An 18,002-nucleotide genomic window follows, 5' to 3' on the forward strand; every position below is an offset into this window, starting at 1 on the left:
GCAAAACCTTAGTTTACTTACTTCTTGCGTAACAAAAAAAAATATACGTTTTAACTGTTTATACCACGTTTATTCAGGTAAATTTGGTTTACCATACGGATACGGATTTCTACAAACTAACTATAATTTATATCGCTCAACCTAAGAAACCAATTTTCGAATTTTATTCTACCGACTTAGCTAAATCGATTGCACAAGAAAGGAAAAAAAACGCGGTATCAGTTATACCGAAACAAAGGAACTTCCGTTCAAACTTCGAACGGAGGAAAGGCAATGCTTTCCTCTCCGGTCCGCCCGTCACCTGCCACCGCGATCGGTTGGCTTTCGGACGTGCGCTTTAGCAGGTTCACGTACGTCACGAGGTGGGGAGCTAGGTTTTCGTCCATGAAGATGACCAACTTCCGCTCGCTGTCACCATCTTTCGATGATCGATCATCCATCGAAAACCTCCCGTCGCCATCCTCATCGTCGACCCCTTCGTCGTCATCGTGTTCGTCCGCCTCGTGATGGCCCCCGGTGGAACCGGTATCGTCGTGTGGACTCACCACTGCCATCTCCTCGCCTTCCCCGTTGCTCGATTCGATGTCCAACACCACCGAGCGGTGCGCGTCAATGAGCGGTTCTACACCGCCGGCCATCAGCGACGACGGTACACCGGTTTCATCCTGCTCCGAGTTGAGGGCAGCACGTACCCGGCTTGGCTGTGCGTTCGATGGACTGATTGTTTCATTCATCGGGTGCCGCAGTGAAGCGTTGTTATTGGTCTTGCCGGGTGTTTTCCCACCGTAGTACGGCTGCAGGGAAGCGGCACCAGTGAGGCGAGGAAGTTGCATCGTCGAATCGCGCACAAAATCGTACGTCCGGCTGGAGATCGGATACTGATCGTACCCGATCGGTGGTGGTGGCAGTTTCGGACGGATACGGATGACCAAGCGCGTCGCATCGGCACCATCGTCGGTGTCGAAAAATACCGTTTTTAGGTCGAGTACCTCCAGCAGGGCGCACTCGTGTACGTCGTAGAGGACAAGCGCCTTGCTGTAGATCGCCACCAGAACGAGCCGGTATTCACCATGGAGGGCGTGGGTTGCTTGCACGGTGAAGAGCAGCGATCCCTCGCAAACGGCCTGCGGTTCCCAAAGTGCTTTGTGCGGGATCGGTTCGAGTCGTTGCAAAGGCTTACGGGAGAGTTTCGGCGTGGGGAGTGTATTGTAGCCGACACTCTGGAGCATTCCTTGCCCGGTTAGGGCGACCAGTTCCGCGGCACCACTGATTGGTTTGGTGAATGCTCCCACGATGCCCTTTCCCATGCCGGTTACCACACCGATGGGGTTTGTCGCTTGTAGTGGATGGTGCGCCAGACCACCGACGGCTCCAAGCAAACTGATGCCCAATCCCGTCAGTCCTTGCGTGAAACCATCCGTCATTCCCTGTGGACGGCGGCGTCGTAGTGCGTCCGTTCTTTGCACATGCTCCGAGTCCAGTGTCAACCGGTCCAGATTGCGCGACACCGATTGGGCTAACTTCGTCACCGAGTTGACCGTTCCGGCAGTAATGTTCCGTATCAACGAGGCTGACCCTTGCGTAACGCCCACCAGGAATCCCCATGGACCGCGGAAAAGCCCCTGCACCGGGAGGGACACGAAGTCACGCAAACCACTCGTTACCGACCGTGCCAACCCACTCGGACTGCCGAGAATTTCCAGCGACCCGATGACCCACCCTCCACCGAAGATTGCCCCGGAAAGGTAGTGCATACCGACGGCATTACCGAACTTAATCGGAAGGGAACGAACCGAGCGCCGTTCGAAGGCTGCAAACTCGAGCGGACTGTGATCGAGCGCGATGTAAAGGCGCATGCAGGCATGCACCGACAGCAGCACAGCCAGTGGTTCGATACGGATACACCGATACTTGAGTGGTTCCGCAAGGTAGGACGCTTGCTGCACCACCATCCGGGGAATTAAAGCTTCACCTGGTTCACAGCGCACCCGAACCGGTGCCCTCTGTTCGTCCGCCTCGTTGTACAGCATGCCCGTTGGCAGACACTCCATCAGGTAGTCGAGCAGCACGTTAATGTACGTGTCCTCGATGTACGCACGGATGGGATTGATGCGCACTCGAACCGCATCGACGCTCGTCCACTGCTCGTCGGACAGATCGCACTCGAACGTACACAAGGCGCTACGGGCCAGCTGATCGAGATGATCCTCCAACCGGTAGTGGTTCGGTAGGGTTGCGAAAAGTTTCCGTTGCTTCGCCTCGTGATCTTCGCTGCAAAGAACGACCGGAAAGTCGTACTCTCCGCTCGAGTGCAACTCGTTATCGACCTGCACGTTGACGCAGTGCAGCGTTGTCTTGCTGGCGTGCTCAGGGTTCCGCTCCAACCGCACGCCGATGCGTTCGAAATTGAACGAAATTATGTCCCGCTTGAGACAACCTTGCTTTGGCTGGTCGTTGAATAGTGTCACCATGAGCGACCGGAAGAAGCTTTGCACGTGGAGTCTTTTCACCGGTTCCGACGGGTGAGCTCCGGACCATCCCGATGGTACGGTCTGTCCATCGGAAACGTTCCCGCCGTGCTGCCCTCTGGTACCGGTCGTTTCCGGATCCGCACGAACCGGATTTGATAGACGCGTACGTATGTCTTTTGCGGAAAACTCCTGATCCTGACTAATGTAATCGATGACCAGTTCGGTCGTGCGGTTTCGTACTCGCACCGCCAGCTTCAAATCACCATACAGTGGAATGTTCAAGAAAATGCTCTTATTCTCATCCACCTTCACCGGATGCGACCATCGGATGGCACTTCCGCTGACGCACGCAAATATAAGCGCCAGTTCCGTTTCCTGCGGTTCGGGAAACTGTTCGTCCAGCCCGGGTGGTGTGTAGAGCACGGTTTGACGCGACCCGACCGTCTGATACCAGACAAAGTTTGCCTCCACCGTTTCCGGAACGGCCGTAGCTGCCTTGTGCGGCTGCACCGTGTCCGATTGGGCAACGTACATACTGAAATCGGTCCGGTTCTCGATGGCATACGATGGGCAGGGGTCGTCGAAGAGGGACACGTGCAGCTGACTCTGGTGCGCTACGATCGAGAGCGACAGTGGCACGTGCCGGTCGCCGTACGGGACGCTGAACGATTTCCGCGAGATCGGCCGGTTCAGGTAGATGGGGGCGGAAAAATCGCTGCCCTGTTCGCGCCGCCGATACACGGTGAGGTAGTGGTTGAAGTTGGCGCTCGGTTTCAGCTTCCCCTTTCGCTGCGACACATTGTTCAGCATAGTTATCACGCTTCCCTTCGGGCTATAATGTAAAAAAACCGAAAAAGAAGGATTCCTGTCAGACAAAGACGATCTTTTGGGACGACAAAAACGATGATACCTACTTTTCACACTTTACATCATTCTTTGGAAGACTGTAGCAGCAGCTGTGAGGGCCGGAGTTGCTTAGCTTGAACTGGTCGAGGCGCTCGTTGGCCGGCAGCGCGAAGGACCAACAGTGCAGATCGATACACGAGTAATTGGTGACGACAAATTGCGATGCCAGGATGAACACCCGAACCTTATTCTCCGTTAGGGACGTTAGGGTCAGATTCATGATCTACAAAATTAAATTAAAACAAACGAAGGGTGAACACTTGTATAAATGAATTTGACAATTTTCAATAGTTGATTTTAATTTTTAAATGGTGTTTTTTAAATCCGATCCAAGCATAAATTCTAGTGGTGGGAATAATAATTGATGGCCAAAAACATTGTAGGTTTAAATAAGAATTTCAAGAAGGGATTCGAATTCATGTTTGGAATGCAATACACATTAGAGTGTTGTTGTTGATTCGTTCAAGTCATTAGTAAGATTCTATTCACCAAATTTTAAACTTTGGTGATTAGTATTTAAAAAAAATATATTAGAAAAACTGAAATTGAAACAGCACGCCTAGAGAACGTTCAACTTCAGGTCACGCAGGACAGAACAGTCAACATGGTCATTATATTGTGGACATTTGAGGCTCTTGAGAAATAGGGAACCAAGATAACAACAACGGGCCCATTTCAACTTTTTCTTTTTGCAGTCACGCAGTTCCAATTTCTTACACCACAAACGGGGTCGATGGATGGATGGAAACCGCAGAAACCACCATCTCGATCTACTCTGCAGATTCAATGACCTTTTTCTTGACCTGACCTAATGCGCCCACGGCATGGGGATTCAAATCGTGAAAAGTGCTTCATTCCTTCACGAAAAACGGGAAATTATATATTTTATGTTAGAGCGCCGGGGTTGTGCTTGGCACAGTTGTAACGGTACACCCGGCGAACAACTTGTTGTCGTGTACGCATCGTAAAATCCATGATGTTGCTTTCAAATAGTTTGTTTCCTTTGCATCCAACCATATGGAACTGCGCCACGCGACTTGTAGCGTTTGAAACAAAACAAACACCGCGAATAACTTCACCGTTTTAATCCTCCCATCTGTTTTTTAGGCTGCAAGCTTCTCTTCCTCTCTCTCTCTCTGTTGTATTTTTTTTACTCCCTGGTCCATCATCTGTGACAACAAGTGCCTCATCATTCACGAGAGATACGCCAACGACGATATACTATGGCTGTATCAGCTGATAACGAAGCCACACTAACACAATCGACGCTGTCTGCGGTTTGCGTTCCGGCGATCCATCGCGACGCAGCACGAGTGTGTCCACGAATGCCAGTCTCATAAAACCGGTCCACGAGGCATCGAATAGGTTTAGTCGTTCGTTTGATACCGTAACAGCCATTACTCGATCGAGGGGGGGCTCGAAAATTGTGGAAAAGTTTTACCTTTCAAAAGTGAAAGTGATTAAGTTCCCGTCACGCCATGGAGTACAGGGTGCAAGCTCCGGCTTCCCTCCGGGAGCCACTGCAGGTGCCGGACAAGCTGCTGATGGGACCGGGCCCTTCGAATGCACACCCGCGCGTCCTGGAGGCAATGAGCCGCCCGATTCTGGGCCATCTGCATCCCGAGACGCTGAAGATTATGGACGACATTAAGGACGGCGTGCGGTACCTGTTCCAGACGAACAACGCGGCCACCTTCTGCCTGAGCGCGTCCGGGCACGGCGGAATGGAGGCTACCCTGTGCAATCTGCTGGAGGACGGTGACGTGGTGCTGATCGGGCACACGGGTCACTGGGGTGACCGGGCGGCCGATATGGCCTCGAGGTACGGTGCCGACGTGCACATGGTTCGGGCGGCGGCAGGTGCCTCGCTAACGCTGACCGAACTGCGCAAGGCCATCGAATCGTACCGGCCGTCGGTGCTGTTCTTAACGCAGGGTGATTCGTCCACGGGCGTGCTGCAGGGTTTGGAAGGCGTTGGAGCCCTCTGCCGGGCCAACGATTGTCTGCTCATCGTGGACACCGTGGCCTCGCTCGGGGGGGTACCGTTCTTCATGGACCGCTGGGAAATCGATGCCGTGTACACCGGTTCGCAGAAGGTGCTCGGAGCGCCACCGGGAATTACGCCGATTAGCTTCAACCATCGGGCCGTGTAGGTGACGTCGCGTAGCGCCTCCGATGCTTATCAAGCGCGCACCAAGGAAAACATAGCTTTCTAATGATGAGATTTTTGTTTGTTTTTCATTGGCCCTTATTACGTTCCCTCCGGTGCGGTGCTACGCATTATTTTGCCAACACTTCCGCGGGGCCTTACAGAGAGCGGTACAAGCGTCGCCAATCGAAGGTGAAGGTGTACTACTGGGATATGTTCCTCGTTGGTGACTACTGGGGATGCTTCGGTCGTCCGCGCATGTAAGTAGAGTATCTTATCTCTTTTATTGTCCTGGTATCGGCAGAATTCACAGGGAACACTAGACGACCTAAAAGAAGCAATTGAACGTTCCTAGTAAGAGCTAGATTCATTCATATGAATCTTTCATCCGAGAATCGGCAACACAATCGGATTGATGGATCTCGAAACATGAATCAAAGCTTCACGCATCTTCGCACTATCAACATCAACCAGACACCGACCCAATTTTATCTATGTCGCATCTTAGAGATGCATGAAATTCCCTTTCCGAGTCATTTTGATCTTCTAAGCAAACAGTTTAAATGATACCTTTAATTCAATTCCTCATTTTCGACAACTAATCCTGAACTTTGCTGCTAACATATGCATCTAGGTACGTAAAGAAAAATGTTTCATCAAAATTCCTCTTTTAAAGCTACCACCATACCATTTCCTCCACCCTACTGTACGGTCTCCGGGAAGCCGTGGCCCTCGCATGTGAGGAATCCATCCCATCGCTCATCGCACGCCATCAGGACTGTGCCCGCCGGCTGCACGATGGACTGACCACGATGGGCTTCGAGCTGTACGCCCAAGAACGTGACCGATTGCCAACCGTAACCACGATACGCGTGCCGAAGGATGTCGACTGGCTGAAGGTGGCTCAGTACGCGATGAAAACGTACCTGGTGGAAATCAGTGGCGGACTGGGCCCGACGGCCGGTCAGGTGTTCCGCATTGGGCTGATGGGACAGAATGCCACCAGCGAGCGGGTCGACCGGGTGCTGCAAGTGTTCCGTGATTCGATAAAGGCGGTTAAACCGGACTTTGCCTTCCGGAAGAACGCATCGAAAATGTGAATAATCTGTGTTGTTTCTAGACGTTCCAAAACATTCTCAAGAAGATGATTTAAAATGGCTTCAATGGCGACGCATCGTGAGAATTAAACAAACAAAACTAATCTTTCGGAAATAAGTGATGAGGTAAAAATAAACTAAAAAGATTTTACGAAGACAAATATTTGACAAGTACAAATTGAATAGAAGAAAGAACCACTTACCCCACTTTCCGTCCTTATACTGATATCGATCGAGCCTTCCAGTGGCAGTACGGCACCACCACCCGGCGACTGCCTTCTCGTGTCCGCCCCATTGATGTAGATCATCTCCGTCTGCATCGACTGCCCAAGTCCAACGTTCATTTCCAGTGTGAAACCCACCTCGACGTGGAACGGCATTACGATACTGTTCGGTGCGATAATGTTGCTGTCGTTGGTGGAACCATTTTTCAACCGCACCTCACAGCCTAACTGGTTGATGAAAAGCGCCCACGGGGCAATGTTTAGCATCAGGCAGCAGGACATTTCGTATGCCGCCGAACAGTGGTACAACGGGAAGGTGGCCTCTTGGATGGAGTTTTCCCGTCGGCAGCGTAGCTCTTCTTCACGCGCGCACGGCCAGCTCGTGGGCCGCTGGCTGGCTCGAAGCGCCGCGAGGACGTTTTCGATGCTTCGGAAGCGGGCCGGAACCTGGAAAAACGTTTTCCCATCGATCAACCGATAGGAGAGGAGCGCTTTCCGTTTGTCCTCGCCGTGCGGGGAGTTAAAGTCCATGCGGAAAGAAAGTTCGTGATCGTCCGAGTAGGTGCCGGCGACGTTCAGCTGCCGCCGTTGGCCTTGCCCGAAGATGGAGAACGATTGGTCAATCTTTTCTTCGTACGCCTGGGAAACAAAATTGGTGATCAATGACAAAATAGATGGAACTAAAACTTCCTTTCAACTCACCGTTGTGTTAACGGTCAACAACGATTCGACCATAAACAATGGCCACACGATGACTAGCACACGTTCCAACACTTCCCCACCGGCTCCTCCGACCGCATTCGACCGACTGTCGGCCAGCTTCTCGCGCACGATCCTCACCCAATAGCTGAGGTAGCCCTCGCGATTGATCGATGTGGTTGGAATCTTCACCAGATACGGCATGCTACCACCGTTCATGATTTCCCGCAGTGGCACATCACCGGACCAACCGGCCCGGCCACCTTCCTCCCCCTCGATAGCGATGTTTATGCTCTGCTGGGATTTGTTGTTCGCCGGCGAGAACAGGTTCGCACTTTCTCCGGCCGGAACTAGAAAGCCGGTGGTCGTGTAGTTCCGCTCTCCGGACGGGGCAGGTTTGTAGTGGCGATACTGAAACTTTAGCCGCTGCAAGGTCATGTTGAAGAAGCTGATCTGTCCCTCGATCGTGATGGCACGCTGTGTGTTGCTGCCGGCCGTGGACAAGCATTCCACACGCACTAGCAGGAGTTTTTCTTCCTCCATGTCTTCCTCGTAGATCGATTGCACGAGCACCTGCTGTAGGCCTTCGGTCGACACGTCGAATGGTTCCGTTGCCACTTGTGCCCTTCCCTCGGTGAGATACAACTGCAGCTGTTGCCGTTGCCGACAACTCCGGAAAGCGTAGAGACAAAGTTCGTTCGGTCCGAGGAAGATCATCTCGGACGTGTCCGTTTGGCCAAACTTCAGTCCAACCTGCGTGCGATTGCATACAATATACTTGCTGTAAAGCACGACGGTCGCATCCTCCTCCTGGCTTTGGTTCCATATTCTCTCCGCCACCGAAAGATTGTACCCTATCGAGGGACCATACCGCACGGCAATGTCGTCCGAGATGGTTTTCAACTCGAGCGATCGTTCCCCGATCCAGCCGTACGCCTTTATGTTGCTCACATCCAGCGCCGTTTCGAACGTGAAGTGATTGTAATCGAGCAACTCACACTGCAGGTTCAACTCAGCACCCACGAACATGTCCAAGCTGTCGAAGATTGAACACTGCGCCCGCAACCGGTGAGCGTTCAGCGTGAGGAACTTGTGCGTCCCAAAGTCGGCCGTCTCCCGGCAAAGTCGATAGCGCTCGAAGGGTTTCGGAAGCTGCAGCGCCATCGCTTTCTTCTGCCTGGCACTCGTATTGAAGAGGTTCACCTGGACCGGCTTGAGTTCGATGGTAGCATCGATATTCGGTACAAGGGCAGCGCTAAACATCGAATCGACGCGCATGCAGGCAACGAAAATCTTCGGATGCAACCGGTACGGTAAACTCACGACACGTTGCCCGGGCAGGTAGGAACTGTCCGTTAGCACATCGGCGATGCTGGTCAGCAACGTTCGACCACGTCTTCCTGCTCCTCCGCGTGCATCGTCATCGTAATCGGATCCTTCCCTGCTATCATGGTCGTCCTCGTCGGGCTCGTTGTCACCGTTGTTCGGGCGAGATCGGGCCGTACCCTCCTCGTACACAACATTCTGCGTCATTACTATCCGCCAGATGGGCGAAGCGATCCGACGCTGCGGTAAACGGAGGAACGTTTTCTCGTTCTCGGAAAGCGTAAACTGACACACCTCCACGAACGAACCATTGATTTCCGAATAGTGTTCTAGCTTGCACTGAATGTTGACCGATTTGGTTGTCTACGGCAGGAGGAAGGGAAAGGGTACAATTATGTTTTAATTATTGCTTTCGTAAACTGGTACAATGTTCTTACGTTCATTGGGACCGGATAAACGATCACTTGGTGCAGTGCCCTCGGTTGTGGGTATCGCCAGCAGATCACACCAACTTCGCGGTTAATTATTTTGATCTGATACGGCAGTGGAAGCTCGTTGATTTTCATGGATTCGATGAACTGGAATGCGCCCGCCCTACAAATCATAAAAATACGACAGTAAGAAACATGCCCTCATTATTATTGTGGCGGATCGCTTTGCGGATAGAAGCAATCCAATCTAGTAGCCATAGATCAAATAAAGAGTTCTGTTTTCAGTCAGCTTATCATCTTTTCATACGCTCCCACATTGATGAACCCGAATCGAATTTCGCAAAAAATGGACAAAACGTTTCTACCGATTCCTGACTTTCGAAAGACGATTCCTGACAAATGACGATGATGGGCTGGCTGAAAACTTAACTTTCAGCTATGGCAACTAGATTGGATCCCTTCTATGCAAAGCAATCCTCCATACAATTTACCTCAAATCATCCTGATAGTATTCTTCCTGCATTTCCTTCGTTCGCTTTCGTTCGAAACGGGGCGGTACGATCGGTATTAAAAGTTCCCGGCTCGGTGTCATATGGTGCTCACCGCTGCGTAGCGTTTCCAGGGAGTTCCGGCTGCGCCGACCACCGTCCCCTTCCAACGCCACCAACATCTCCTTCCGTACGAGCGCCAGTTGTGCGAATAGATGTGGACTTAAATCGAGCTGGAGATAAGACGATTGCAGTTTTATCTGCACCAGAGGATCCCGCTTCCAGTACTCCTGGGCAAGGGTTAGCTGTAGCTTGCAGGAGAACGGATGCAGTATGACAAACGTTCCACTGCTGAGCACCAGCTCGGCCAGATCCAGCCCGAACAAGATCCGCTCCGGACGCTCCTGTATCCGTATCGAGGACTGGACGGAGGCAAGTGATAGTTTCAAAGAGTACCGAGGTGCGCCATTCACGCTGTCCTCGTCCAGCAGGTGTACCATCACCTGAGAAAGTCCAATCTGTATCTTTTCCACATCAAACAGGTGTGACTTGATCAGCTTGAACTTATTCCTACTGAGAACGGGCTTCGGGGGAGGGTTTGGAGGAACTTTGGGCAGGGCGGAACCACCCGGAGAGGGTGTGAAAACATCTCCCAGCACTCCCATCAGTTCGATCAGTTGGCGCGTTTTCGCAGGAGAGATGGTAAACTTGATCGGTCGTTTAAAGTCAACGCGAAGATCTCGGCTTTTCTTCGTGAGACTGTTGACGAAGCGTGTCTTTACGATCGGTTGAGGGATGCCTAGTTCGTCCGGTTCGCCGGTGAGTGTTTTAACAAGCGGAAGACCGCTCACCTCCACGGTGAGGTCGAAAAGGGACACCTGGAGTACGCGCTCAAGCAAATTCAACGATACGAGCGCATTCGGTTGTGCAAGAACAACCCTCACCGATGGACCGCTGTGACGATTCCGTTGGTAGAGGTTCAGCTTGAAGTAGCCTCCGAGGAAGCACACTTCGTACGGGACGATTGGGTTCGGTTGTCCCAGGGATGAGGATGCCGTGCCCCTTCCCTGCAGCCGGATGTTGCTCTCTGACGATCGGGAAGATATTTTCCTCTGTCGGGTGCCACTCCGACGGCTACTGCTCGACACGGGTCGTCTCCCATCGGACGTGCGGAATGATTCGAGGCCAGAGTCTTCTTCAAACTTGGACAACTTGGAATTACTTCGTCGGATGCGGGTTGAGGGTACGGATTCGCGGTACGAAGACTTTACCGATTCGCGTCCCGTGTCTTCGGCGATCGGCGGAGGATTGGAGGATATTAGTTGCGAACTGTTCGCTTCGACCATGCTGTTGCTTCTCGTCATGGTTAGGACACTCGTTGTGCGGGATGCGACAGGAGCGGGGAACAAAAATTCCCCAATTTCGTTACCTTTCCGTAAAAGACGTTCCGCCAGCCGTAGCTGCCCTAGATCCACGTCTATCAGCAAGTCCGACATGCAGTTCAGTTCCGCCGCCCGACTACAGATCAGCACGTTCTTGTAGATGATGCAAGGTGCGTAAATTACGGAGAAGTTGAACTCCTTAAAGATCGTTTCGACCTCAAAGTGTGACGATCGCTGCGCACCCTGTTGGAGGTTGTTCCACTCGAACGCTGGATTGTCGTGGTGCGTGTTGGATGTTTGCTGCTCCCGCAAGAAACTGGCCACATCAGGCCAGCTGGCCGTGCACAGGGAGACCTCTTTAAGCAGCAACTCATACTGACGATCCTCAACCTTCGAACCGGGAACGTTCAGGATGCGCATCTGAGCCGCCTTGGTGTACACGTCCGGCCGGAGGGGCACCCGGCAAATCGGATTCTCCACGTTATGGTGCACAGTGATCGAGTTCACCTTGAGGATGTAAACCGAACAAATGTCATCGTTCGATCCTTCCGAGCCGTTCGATCGGAGTGGCAAGAACACGGTAATGCCCTTGCAGGCGAACAGGATCAACGGTAGGTCTTTCACACCCAACACCGGTTCGCTGGGGTTTGCCAATTCTGACGATTCTGGAACATCCATCGGTTCGACGCGAGGAGTTTGGAAAGCGTGCAACATTTTCAAACATTCTCCAAGCAGATCGAGATCCGCCCGTAGATCGACCTGTTCCATCTTGATCAGCACCTCCACCAGGGTGTCGTTGTGTTCGCGCGACTTCCTCACCGTGTCCCACTTCGAGTGAACATTCTGCGTTTCCGCCCGGGTGATGGTCATGCTGAAGAACGTATCCGTTCCCGTCGCTTTACTCGATTCACTCGCTTCCCCCGTCTGTACGGCGATCGCAAGGGCTTCATTACGTGTCCAACCACCCGTCGCCGGCTTCCATTCGTAACAGGTCCCACTCATGCCGCCCACCTTAGCCTTCACCTGCGAATACACCTCCTGTTGATCGAGCGAATAAATTATGTCCTCGAACTCAACCGTCAGCTTGGTGCGCTCCTGGCGGCTCTCGTCCCGCGTGATACAGCTAACGGTTAACTTCGAAAACGTCCACTGCAACCAGAGGGAAGGCAATGCACGCTTCGTTCCACCACCACCCGCCCGCACCGTACTACCCTTAAGCGTTTCCTCCGAGCCACCGCTAGAGTTGTGCCCCAGGTCAAGGAACTCTTTCAAGTCCGTCGCGGCCAGCGAGCTCCCACCGGACAGTTGCGATATTTCCAAGAATTGATTGCCAGCGGAATCGGATTTGCCACTCGCCGCGCTCCTCTGGCGCGACTGGAAGGCCGGTAGTTGCGCGAGCCGTTCCAGTGTGGCCCGCATCAGCACGAGCTGCTCCTTTACCATCGTCACCCGGAACGGGGACGTGTCGACGTGGAAGCACACCGACGAGGGCACGGTCGTCGAGGGAGTGGAATCCGGATTGAAGTTTAGCACCATCGAAATGTTGGTCGTCGTTTCGTCGAGCAGTTTGTTCATCTCGCCGTGCTGGTACGTCCAGCTGGACGCGTTGGCAAGGGAGATGGTCCACGGGAAGCTTTCTTTCTCCGCCGGCCAGATGGATTTGGCGATGCTGATCGGAAAGCGACTGATCGCACCGGTCAGTGTTTGGCATTTGAAGGAGGAATTCACCGTTATCAAAGGAAGTCTATCGAAAGGAACAAGAAAAATAGAAATTTATTCCCTGTTGATCCGTTTACCAGCCAGACTTTACTTACTTGAGCATAAATATTTCATTTTCACCAAATTCATCCTCCAACGAATCGCTCGAGTGAAAAATGATGTTCCGGACCGGCAAACACACAGTAAAATGGCTCACCTCCAGGTGGAATATGATCCGCTTGGCAAGCGTTTCCCAAAACTGCGTGTCGATCGGTCGCGTACTCCGATGGACTCCCGGTGTCAACAGCGAATTTTCCTTTGCGTCCGCTTCATCCACACCGAGCGTAGATGGAGGCCCTCGTACAACCTGCCCGCCTAATTTTCCCGCCGCCTTATCCGAACTCGAGTGGACGGATGTTGCGACGAGGGAATGCTTCTTGCCGGCACTTCGTGACGAAGCCAGCAAACTCGCCTGCATCGCTCGATCGGAATATTTCGTGGAAAAGCCACCCGCAGGATGATGGCGGGATGCGTTTCGTTCCCTAGCTTCCGCGGCCAGCTGCGCGAGATGCAGAAATGCGAGGAAGTTCGGGTCAACGTTGAGGCTGAGATCGAGCAGTTTGGCGTAGAGCAGTGGAGGGTGTTCGATGGTGGCGTTAAAATCTTTTGGCAGCTGGAATATCACCGTCAGAAAGTCTTCCTCGGTCGAATGGTCGGGCCAGAGGGCGGTGAGTGATTTCTCGTCGGCCGCCGCTTCATGGTAGGTGAGCAGTTTGAAGCTGCGAGCGATCAGTTTGTAACATTCCGTTCGCTCCGCTTCGACCTTCCGAAGGTGGACGTAGGAGAGTAGCATGTCGATCGTCGGAGGAGACGACTGTGGCAATGAATCGAAGTCATTGGAAGGCACATCCTGTTGCGTAACCAACGACTGCACAACCGAACCGAAGGCGAACCCTTGAAGAGGATTGGAAACAACTTTCAGATCCGTTACGGTTACATTCTGTTCCATCTTGTTCAGCTCCGGGTTGGGCCACAGTTCGGGATGTATTAGAAGCCGTTGCTGGAAGTTCATACTAACTGCGGTGGCGAAGGGAACGGCATCCGTATCGCTCCGGGAGCGATGCAGTTTTACCTGAAGTCTTTCCAAGTTTCCCGATATCGATTGGTAGCAGGCATCGAAAAGTTTCGCCGGTGGTTCCGGGAGCTGGCAGGTCGTATACACAAGTCTATTTGGGTACAGTGGAGCAAGAATGTTGCACTCCGCTCTGTTTAGCTGGACGGTAAGTGACGGCTTCGGAGGACCGATGCTCCCGGTGCTATGCTTTCGGTGGAAAAGATCGACCGGAGCATGATCGAAGGAATGTAACTCAATGGTAGGATTTTGCAGCGTGATATGGATCTGACGAAGCGGTATTTCGTGCATGAGCGCCTCATAGTCCTCGGCCGATGGCGGCGGAAGTTGGGCAAGCGTTGGCAACGGTTTCTCCTCATAGTACGATGGATACTCGTACACGTCCTTGTACGACGCGAGCGTTCTGAAACGATGGATGGTATCCGCGCACAGCTTCGCACGAAACTTGCCTACAAACATTCGTATCATATACTTTTCCGCCAGGTTGCTAAACTCCAAATCACTTCCGAACTCCGACGTTCTCCGGTCGTCCGGTAGCTGCACCTCGTGTATGATATCGATCGCGACGGCGGGTGACTTTTGGAGTAAATACTCCTGGCTGTAGCTGCTCAGATGGTGGTTCCAGTTGACGTTATACTTTCGGTTCCCGCCGGCATTTTCGCTGAAGAACGATGTTTCTAGATGAGTACATTCGCTCTGTGGTTCGTTTTCGGTTGAGTCGAATATTTCCTTCACAGTTACGCGCTGTCCACAGGGACAGTCATCCAGCGATTGTATCTGTACCCGCGAGATGCCGAGCGTAACGTTGAACCACTTCAAACCACATGCGACCATTTCGCCGTAAAAGTTGTGAAAATCAAAGCGCAATATTGGACGGTACTTGATTTTCTTTGTCGAACCCACAATGGCATCGCCGATCAGTTCCTGCGTTTTGAAGATCACCCGAAGCTGATCGATGTAAACACCTGCATGCAGCACCCGGAAGTCGTGTTCCTCAGAATGGTCGCTTTCGTTTTCCTCCGGAAAGAAGGACGGTAGAAGATTCCAGGCCCAGGATAGGAGCGATTCCTGCCCGCTCTCATCCTCCATATCCTGCCCACCGTCGGCGGTGGGTTGTGCTGGGCCTGTTGTTATTTTCCCTTGCTTCAACGCTAGCGCCAAATCGAACAAACGCATCAGCATGGGGAACTGCTGTGAAGATACGTTGAAGTCGAGGAACTTGGAATGTACGTCAATGCGCGTCAGGGATGATCGGTCCTGCGACGATACGCTGTACTTTACAAGCATTCGAATCTGTAGCGTACTACGATACAAGACCGGTTCTTGGCATACTTCGATTTTTCCCGCCGAGTTACGCTTGTCTAGGCAGATCGTCAGATCCACTACGTTGATAAGCTTCCGCAGCGACACCTTCGTTGGGGACAAATCGATGAACGCCGGATTCCAGCTTCCATCGGCCGACTCCATCGAAAGCTGCTGAATGTTCATCGACACCACGATATCCTCCTCGACGTACTTCAGTATTACATTGTGGCACCGGATCGAGATATTGTTGGCAATTTTGCTTATCAACGATGCCATGTAGCCGGGCGGCGGAGCTTCATCCGCACTTTTCCCCCGCCGGGGCGGCTCTCTCTTTGGCACGTTCCGATCATTGCTGTCACGTAGCTTCAGAACGAACTCTATCGTATTGATCGTGATCACTATGGGTTCCGATGCAATCTTCGTCCATGGAACCCGGATCGACAGCTCGTGGATATGACCGGACAGGAAGTTGAACGGCAACTGCAGTTCCTCCTCCAGCACGTCCAGCTTGAGGTCCAGATTTTGAAACACCACCTCGCCGCCCCATAGCGACACCTGGGAATCCTCGGGACGGATGTTTTTCACATACTTCTCGACGTAACTGAGGATGATGGGTGTGATGTACGATTCAATTTTAAACATTCTGCTCCGCCGCGTAAGCAGGATTTCGTCAATTTAGCGCTACTTCTTTGCTCCTACTGCTTCTTTGGTTTCGAACTGCAAATCATCTCTCTAGCGGTATCATAAAATGAACGTAGACTTATCGGTATATCGTTGAACGCACAAAAAGGAAACGATATCACTTCACGAGGATTTACCAACAAGCGATAAGCGGAACCGGGACTACACGTATGCGGGTGTGAGAAATGTAAATCTACGTGAATTTTGCAATAAAATGAAGAAAAAACAACCACAACAAGATACAAGTTGTCAGTTTTGGCATCAAAACAAATCCAAGGTACAGAATACGAAAGAATGTTACACGCTCCATGAACCTTGTTCGTCAAGGTGGAGAGAACAATTTTACAATATTTGAAAGTATGAACACGTGTATCGCAACAAACCGTTAGAATGCGATGTTTATTTATAAAATATTGTTGTGAATGTTAAATTTAGTTTATCTTGATTTGCTCTTTGTTTCATCAGTATCAAATTCCTTTTATTTCCAAAACTTAAAAAAAATGTAATTTATCGTAATTTCTTTCCTTGATTAGACGATATGGAAACATTGAATCTTGTCAATAAAATATGTCTCAAAAAACCATGTGGCCAAAAGTCAAAAAGACAAATTTTTGGCAAAGTATTGAATGATTTTTACAATTAAAATTGCGGTAATTACAACAGGGTTGTTTAAGCTTAACTATTTTGATAAAAGGCTTTTAAAAGCAACGTTTTTTATAGGATCAAGTGGGTATTTTTACGACTATTGTGTTTTGATTTGTAAGTATTATGTATTTCTGGGCAAACGATATCACACAACTCACAACGATATCACACAACTCCAACAATACTAAAATTTTTGCCAGTTCTAGTACAACTACGTTTTATTTAGGTGGCTTAATCTTTTCATTATTCACTCAATCGCCCACATACCGCGTTCGTACTCCGGTTTGTTAAACAAGTCTAACTAGTTACCGGCCAAGTAGATAAGCATGCTGAAGAACACGAATAAAATGAGAGAATACCACGGAACCGCGAGAAGGGCCAAGAATCATGATCAAGATCGCCGACACAGCTGAGCGTGTGATGTGAATTTATTTCAGTTATTTTTTACACTCTTCCACAGCCAACGAGTGGGAAGGTAGCACGGTTCGTATTTATTCACATGTTGGTATGCATTTGTCTACACGTTGGCATCCCGGCTTCACTTCGTGTCGATCCCGGCCGTAGTGTTCTTTTTCTTTAATCTTTCTTGGGGGCTCGTTTCGACCAACACCAACAACAGCCGTTTTTCTGAGCGACAACATCGTAACGGACTTGGTCGTCTTGTGCCACGAACGTTTGTTTTATTTATACAGCCAGACGGAGTAAGTGGTCTGGTTCATGGAATAGCGAATTAGAAGGAGGCAGAAACAAGGAAGGAAGTGCCTGGCGACGTGGTTCTGGCCATCCCGTACATTAGTCGCTTCCTTTCATTTACGTTACGTTGGTGCGCTGAAGAATTTCAACCCCTTTCTCAAGTGCCGGCGACTGGCGGCGCGTTTTCGTGCTTCGGAAAATGGAACAAAACCTCCCGGTATTGCGCCTTTGTTGATTCGGATGTCGTCATTCTTTGCTAACCTCCAGGCCTGTTATTTTATGTATGTACAACTAACAACACTCGCACACAAATGGCGTCTATGAAGGGCCCACGGAGGGGAAATTTATACCCATCTCACCCCGCATTTTCCCGTTGCCATAGGGGTCATTTTCCGGCTGGTTTCTCTCCATCAAAACGTCGACAATTTCGTCAGATGTGTTTCAGGTGGCTTGGCGTTGGGAAGTACCTATCAGGAAGGACATTTGGAGGTTACAGTGTCTTGCAGGGATAGAGCCATTGCGTCATCCGATGATAGGCGGGAAAATCCTAGAAGTTCAGCTACATGAAATTACTCGAAGGTCAAAAGGAGAACTTCAACCAAACTAAATGAAATACGTCACAGCAGAAAATACATAGAGAACATGAGGGAAGAATTGTTTAAATTATCGTGAGTT

The 18,002-nt window shown here is 51.1% G+C and overlaps 2 protein-coding genes across 2 annotated transcripts; one reads left to right on the forward strand and one right to left on the reverse strand.

The window, feature by feature from the left end:
• Window positions 1-140: 140 nt before the first annotated feature.
• Window positions 141-15,950, reverse strand: LOC131286219 (intermembrane lipid transfer protein VPS13B). Its single transcript, XM_058315146.1, has 7 exons — window positions 12,988-15,950; window positions 9,795-12,917; window positions 9,310-9,466; window positions 7,550-9,235; window positions 6,827-7,486; window positions 3,386-3,600; window positions 141-3,303 (listed from the first exon to the last, which is right to left on the reverse strand). Exons 1-7 carry the CDS (start codon window positions 15,948-15,950, stop codon window positions 249-251), a joined length of 11,859 nt encoding a protein of 3,952 aa, XP_058171129.1. The 3' UTR covers window positions 141-248.
• On the forward strand, window positions 4,856-6,626 carry LOC131286218 (alanine--glyoxylate aminotransferase). The gene is made up of 3 exons (XM_058315145.1): window positions 4,856-5,526; window positions 5,691-5,786; window positions 6,203-6,626. The coding sequence occupies exons 1-3, from the start codon at window positions 4,856-4,858 to the stop codon at window positions 6,624-6,626; spliced, it is 1,191 nt and encodes a 396-aa protein (XP_058171128.1).
• Window positions 15,951-18,002: the final 2,052 nt, after the last annotated feature.

This window comes from Anopheles ziemanni, chromosome 3 (assembly GCF_943734765.1).
Source record: "Anopheles ziemanni chromosome 3, idAnoZiCoDA_A2_x.2, whole genome shotgun sequence".
Taxonomy (NCBI): domain Eukaryota; kingdom Metazoa; phylum Arthropoda; class Insecta; order Diptera; family Culicidae; genus Anopheles; species Anopheles ziemanni.